The sequence below is a fragment of the Rhincodon typus genome, unplaced genomic scaffold (assembly GCF_021869965.1).
Source record: "Rhincodon typus isolate 14 unplaced genomic scaffold, sRhiTyp1.1 hic_rhity00005014, whole genome shotgun sequence".
NCBI classification, from domain to species: Eukaryota; Metazoa; Chordata; class Chondrichthyes; order Orectolobiformes; family Rhincodontidae; genus Rhincodon; species Rhincodon typus.
The window spans coordinates 4874-11751 of record NW_025970652.1 but is presented as its reverse complement, the minus strand read 5'-3'; the positions used below and the strand labels follow the sequence as shown (position 1 = coordinate 11751).

The following is a 6878-nucleotide window of genomic DNA, read 5'->3' as shown; positions in this document are numbered from 1 at the left end:
AGGGAACAGGCCGATCGACACAGACGGGAATAAATAGGAACAGGGAACAGGCCGATCGACACAGACGAGAATAAATAGGAACAGGGAACAGGCCGATCGATACAGACGGGAATAAATAGGAACAGAGAGCAGGCCGATCGACACAGACGGGAATAAATAGGAACAGGGAACAGGCCGATCGACACAGACGGGAATAAATAGGAACAGGGAGCAGGCCGATCGACACAGACGGGAATAAATAGGAACAGGGAGCAGGCTTCATCCTTTCAAGGCTGCTCTGCCATTCAATATGATCGTAGCTGGTGAAGAATCAGGCCATTCGACCCAACATGTGCCTGTGCTCCACTTGTGCCCTCTCTGTTTCCTTCCTCATCATGTGTTTATGAAACTTCCCCTTACTTCAGTCTTCAAAACAAGGGGAGAGAGTGGCTGGTGATGTAGGTCCCCAGTTTAATGCCTCTAGCTTAGGTGGCTGGGTGGCTGGTTTGCAGTATAGCATGATGCCCACAGCATGGGTTCAATTCCCCTACCAGCTCTGGTTACCATGAAGGACTCAATTTCTCTCCTCACCTGAGGCCTGGTGGCCCTCAGGTTAAACCATCACCAGTCACCTCTCTCTAATGAGAGCGCTGCCCTCAGGGAGTATTGTGACTTTACCTTTTACCTCAGTGATTCAATTAATTATTAAGAAAACAGAATGCCAGCAATAACGCTATCACTGATTGTCAGAGAACGAGTTCACTAATACCATCTTGGTTCACTAATGCCCTTTACTGAAGGAAATCTGCCATTCTTACCTGGTCTGGCCTACATGTCACTGCAGACCCACAGCCAATGGTCTCCAAGGGGCATTTAGGACCAGGCAATAAACGCTGGCCCTACCAGTGACCCCCACATCCCATAGAAGAATGAAAGAAAATGAAGTGATTGTATTTCCAGGATTGAGTGATGAGGAGAAAGCGGCCCCTTCAGGCCCTGGTTGGGATCCTGCAACACTTACCGAGGATATTGTCGTGCCGCAGCAGCACTGTGTTATAAATCTCGGTCTCTCGAAACCAGGACTGTTCGTCCCTTGAGGAGAAAATCTTGACAGCCACGTTTTCCCCCTGCCACACGCCTCTCCACACTTCCCCATAGCGGCCTTTCCCTAGACAGGGCAAAATAGGATTAGAAAGTGGGTTAGAGAAAGAGAGACAGGCTTTTGCAATGGCCCTGTGGGAAGTAAGTCCACTTTCCAGTAAGAAACTGGGCCATACAGTGGGGCCCAACTTTGATTAGCTGGACCCAATGACAACGTAGGCATGGTGGCTCAGTGGTTAGCACTGCTGCCTCACAGTGCCAAGGACCTGAGTTCAATCCCACCCTCGGGTGACTATCTGTGTGGAGTTTGCACATTCTCCCCATGTCTGCGTGGGTTTCCTCCCACAGTCCAAAGATGTGCAGGCTAGGTGGATTGGCTGTGGGAAATTCAGTGTCCCAGGGCTACTGTGGGTCTGGGTGGGATGCTCTTCGAAGAGTTAGTGTAGACTTGATGGGCCAAATAGCCTGTTTCCACACTGTAGGGATTCTATGAAAACAAGAGTTGCTTGATTTTAAATGAGTCCGTTGAAGGAGGTCAGTTGTTAAAAGTGTTCCTGAACCTAAAGGAGGGGAAAGCAATCGGAAAAAGATCACAACTCACACACCCAAAAGGATTGGGCTAGGCTATGATGGGTGAATGGCCTTCTGACAACTGTTGTTCATGCACCCCAGATTGGTAATGTGGGCAAGTCACCAGTGGGTTCCTGGTGCCCAGTGAGAAGCAGCACCAACAGCAGGCCGAAGGAGGAAAGTTGCACCTCAGCATAATGGGGATCATCGGGAGACAGGGAGGTGGGGTGCGAGAAGGACCGTTCGATAGAAAGTGAGAGATATTTGTTGTTGTATGACTTCTGGTTACTCCCAAGCAGTGGAGGAAGGTTCTTTTCTCTCATAACGAACAAGGAATGTTCCCACAAATGGAAACGGCCATGAGGTCATGGAACCAGGAGACTGTCATTCTTGAGACCCTTTAGGCACTGTGTTGTATAAGGGCCTGAAAGGGTTAATGCTGAAGAGCGCATTAAGCACCACTGAATGTGATGGTGTCACATGGACTTGGGCAGGGTTGAATTTTGAAGGAGAAAGGGTGAAGGGTTTAAGGCTTTTCCCAGCGTCTCTGTAACAATGGCTCACTTCCCCAGTATCACTTGTGCGCAGTTGCAATTGTACAATCAACCCAATTGTGTCTAGGACAACAGCAACCTCCTCTCATTGGATCACCAAATGGTTTTCCTCTCTCACACTTGATCTAAGAGACCCTTGTAGATCCCAATCAGGAAAGAGAATGGTGGTACCATATCTACTGAACAGATCTTATGCAGTGAGGAGCTGTGATGAAGACCCATTGTAGTACATGCTTTACCCAGAGAATGCCTCCTCTCTCTAAAGCTAGTGCCAAATAAAGGGCATTTGCCTATCTTTATCGATTGGGAATGAGCTTTTGGTGCAAAATCTCAGGATGTTTGGATATCATTGGTTTAATTGATTTGACCTGATTTGATTTATTATTGTCTCATGCACCGATATACAGTGAAAAGTATTGTATTGCGTGCTAATCAGACTAATCCTACCTTACATGAGTACAATCAAGTGTGGAGCTGGAGGAACACAGCAGGTCAGGCAGCATCAGAGGAGCAGGAAAGTCAACGTTTCAGGTCAGGACCCCTAAGGGCCCCTCCAGCTGCGTTCCTCCAGCTCCACACTGACTCTGACTTCAGATTCTGCAGTTCTTGCTATCTCCTTACATAAGTACATCAGGGTAACGGAACAGAATGCAGAACATAGTGTTACAGCTACAGACAAGGTGCAGAGAAAGATCAACTCTATTATATGAGAGGTCTGTTCATCAGTCTGATAACAATGGGGAAGAAGCTGTTCTTCAATCTGTTGGTATGTGAGTTTTATTTATTCATCCATGGCATGTGGGCATCGCTGGCTGTGCCAGCATTTATTGCCCACCCCTAGTTGCACCTTGAGAAGGTGGGGGTGAGCTTCCTTCTTGAACCACTGCAGTCCATGTGCTGTATGTAGATCCACAATGCCCTCAGGGAGGGAATTCCAGGATTTTGACCCAGTAACACTGGAGGAATGGTGAGATATTTCCAAGTCAGGATGGTGAGTAGCTTGGAGGGAAACTTGCAGGGGGGTGGTGTTCCCATGTATCGTAGGCCTGAGCGCAAAAATTTAGATGAGGCTGGAAGGGTGAGTATTCTATTTTGAATTGGAAGAAATGAATAGAATCCACAGACCATAGACTGTCTTCCTCAGGAAGAGTTGGTCAATTCTCCCCAGTATCCTGAGACCAATATTAATCTTCAGCCAACATCCCCAAAACAGATGATGTGATTGTTATTTGTAAAAGCTTGCTGTGTGCAAATTCATAGAATTCCTACAGTGTGGGAACAGGCCATTAAGCCCAACCTGATCCTCCAACCAGTATCCTACCCTATATTTCCCATGGCTAATCCACATAACCTGCACAATTTAGCATGGCCAAATCTAACTAGCCCACACATTTTGGACTGTGGGAGGAAACCAGAGCACTCAGAGGAAACCCGCACAGACTCAGGGAGAGATAGTCACCCAAGGGAGGAATCAAACCCTGGTCCCTGGCACTGTGAGGTAGTAATGCTAACCACTGTGCCATTGTGGCTATCACTGGTGCTATGTTACTACAGTAGAAAATAATAGTTAACATTTTGGGGCACTGTGAGGTTCTGAACCATGTTATATAAATTCATTCCCCCCCCCCCCCCCACGACTTTTTACAGCACAAAATGAGACCATTCTGCCTATTGGAGCTTTGCTAGCTCTTTACTAGAGTAGTCCAAAGGGCATCGCATGGATAGCCATGCTCTCTCTACACCATCTGATCTCTATGGGTTCTGAGTGCTCATCCTGACTTTGCCCAGCAATCGATTTGCAGACATAACTTGGGGGAAGTTTGCAATCGAAATGTGAAACTCCGTTCATACGACCTCACAAGGGAGTGAACATGAACTGGCTTGTACTGACCTACGCACTCTACCAGTGTAATCTGCCGGGCCACTGTTCTCTGGACTAGGAAGGGCAGCCCAGATCCACTCCCGGATGTGCAGGAATGATCAAACAGGTCCTAGGGTGAGACACAAAAAGAAATTGTTGTTATTTTTTTGATGAGAACAGCTCTTAGTCGGAACTCGCGAGGACATTACTGCTGTCAGCCAATGTGCTTTTCAATTCTTAATGATCACTAGAGGAGCTTGTTAGTACAGTGCCTGCTCTCGTGTTTATCTACAAGAGTGCTCTTTACTCTGGCTACTATCGAGGGATTCAGGCAAGTCTGCAGAAATCAAATATTTTACAAGCATCTTTCATAGGATGTGGGCATCACTGGCAAAGTTAGCATTTGCTGTGCATCTGTAATTGTCCTCAAACAGAGTGTCTTGCTTAGCCATTGCAGAGGGCAGTTAAAGTTAACCCCATTGCTGCGATCTGCAGTCAGGTGTAAGCCAGAGTTCCTTCCCTAAAAGGGCATGAGGGAACCCCCGCTAAAAATCCTCAGACAGCACCTTCCAAACCCACAACCACTTCCATCTAGAAGGACAAGGGCAGCAGATACATGGGAACACCACTACCCTTTTTCTGAAGAAGGGTCCGGGCCCGAAACATCAGCTTTCCTGCTCCTCTGATGCTCCTTGGCTTGCTGTGCTCATTCAGCTCTACACCCTGTTATCTCACCGCTCCCTGCAAGTTCCCCTCCAAGCCACTCACCATCCTGACTTGGAAATAAATCACCGTTCCTTCACTGTCGCTGGGTCATAATCCTGGAATTCCCTCCCTAAGGGCATTGTGGGTCAACCTACAGCACATGGGCTGCAGTGGTTCATGAAGGCAGCTCACCCCCACCTTCTCAAGGGGGCAACTAGGGATGGGCAATAAATGGAAGCCCATGTCCCACAAATGAATAGAAAAATGTGTTTTTTCAAATTAGTTTTCAATTCCAGACGTAGGAATTAAATTCAACCAGCTGAATTAAATTCAACCAGTTGAATTAAATTCAACTTGTGTGATTTGAGCCCATGTCCCTGTTGTATTTACCTGACACGCTGGATTACAAGCCTACAGAATTTACAACTGTGCCACCATCATCCCACAAAGGGGGCGGGCAAACCAGGCTTGATAATGATAGTTGCCAAAGTCGACTGGGGGTGGTTTATTCTGAGGGTCACCAGGCCTCAGGCAAGGGGAGAGATTGAGGAGGAAAGTCCTTCATGGTAATCTCAGCCGGTGCCCTTTAACATGTCCTTTTAGTATTTATCCAATCCATGCCTCAATATTGTGATTGAATCGGCTTCTATCATGACATTTGGTCATGGAATCCCCAATTCCATGACGTTTTTATTTTCTGTAATTGTCACTGGGCTAAACTATCATTGATTATCACTAACAACCCAATCTGGTTCACTCAAGTCCTTTAGGGAAGGAAATATGCCATCCTTACCTTGTCTGGGCCTACACATGACTCCAGACCCACAGCCAATGCGGTTGACTCTTAACTGCCCTCTGAAATGGCTGAGAGAGCCACTCAGTTCAAGGGGCAATTAGGGACGTGCAGCAAATGCTGGCCTTGCCTGTGTCAATATTTTTTTCTTAAAGTATTATCCCAACAAATAACCTGTCCTGATTTACAGTCTCAAAACCTTTCGGAATGTTGGATTCCTCTTCCGAACTTCCCGTTCAGCTTCGACGCTTCGGTGAGTCAAAGTTCTAGCTTTTCTTTCAAAACCTACGCCCTCTCAGTCCTGTCATGACACTTTTTCTGCAGCCCGACTATTTTGCTGGTGGTGAAAAATGGTAAGACTTACAGTCAATGTGTTGTCTCCGAGCTCAGTTACTCGTAACACCTCTGCCTGGTTTTGTTTTTTGCTCTTCCTGAGGATTGAGACAATTTGGTATCTGCAGTACTTCTTGTAGATCAACAGCAATAAGATAACCAGGACGCCCAACACCACAATTGGAACTATCGTCATCGTCACATCACTGACATTATTGGATGGATTTGGAGCGTCTGAGGAAAGAAACATTGTAGAAGATTATAGAGTCATAGAACTGTACAGCACGGAAACAGACCCTTCGGTCCAACTCGTCCATGCTGACCAGATACCCTAAATTAATCTAGTCCCATTTGCCAGCATTTGGCCCATATCCCTCTAAACCCTTCCTCTTCATACACCCATCCAGATGCCCTTTAAATGTTGTCATTGTACCAGCCTCCACCACTTCCTCTGGCAGCTCATTCCATATACACACCACCCTCTGTGTGTGAAAAAGTTACCCCTCAGGTCCCTTTTAAATCTTTCCCCTCTCACCTTAAACCTATGCCCCTCTAGTTTTGGACTCCCCTATCCTGGGGGAAAAAGACCTTGTCTATTCACCCTATCCACACCCCTCATGATTTTATAAACCTCTATAAGGTCACCCCTCAGCCTCTGTCGCTCCAGGGAAAATAGCCCCAGTCTATTCACCCTCTCCCGATAGCTGAACACCTGCAATCCCAGCAACATCCTTGTAAATCTTTTCTGAACCCTTTCAAGTTTCACAACATCCTTCCTATAGCAGGGAGACCAGGAGTGAACACAATATTACAATAGTGGCCTAACCAATGTCCTGCATAGCCACAACATGACCTTCTAACTCCTATACTGAATGCACTGACCAATAAAGGCAAATGTACCAAACACCTTCTTCACCGCCCTGTCTACCTGCGACTCCACTTTCAAGGAACTATGAACCTGCACCCCAAGGTCTCTTTGTTC

At 46.8% G+C, this 6878-nt stretch overlaps 1 protein-coding gene across 1 annotated transcript in view; it reads right to left on the bottom strand.

The window, feature by feature from the left end:
* Positions 1-1000: 1000 nt before the first annotated feature.
* LOC109925858 (activin receptor type-1-like) overlaps positions 1001-6878 on the bottom strand; it is a gene marked incomplete at its 3' end in the record, with an annotated part of 9722 nt that continues 3844 nt past the window's right edge. The window contains exons 2-4 of the mRNA XM_048593983.1: positions 5928-6130; positions 4096-4195; positions 1001-1147 (exon numbers count right to left, since the gene is read on the bottom strand). Of these exons, the coding sequence (XP_048449940.1) occupies positions 1001-1147; positions 4096-4195; positions 5928-6130 (450 nt within the window). The remainder of the gene's footprint in view (positions 1148-4095; positions 4196-5927; positions 6131-6878) is intronic.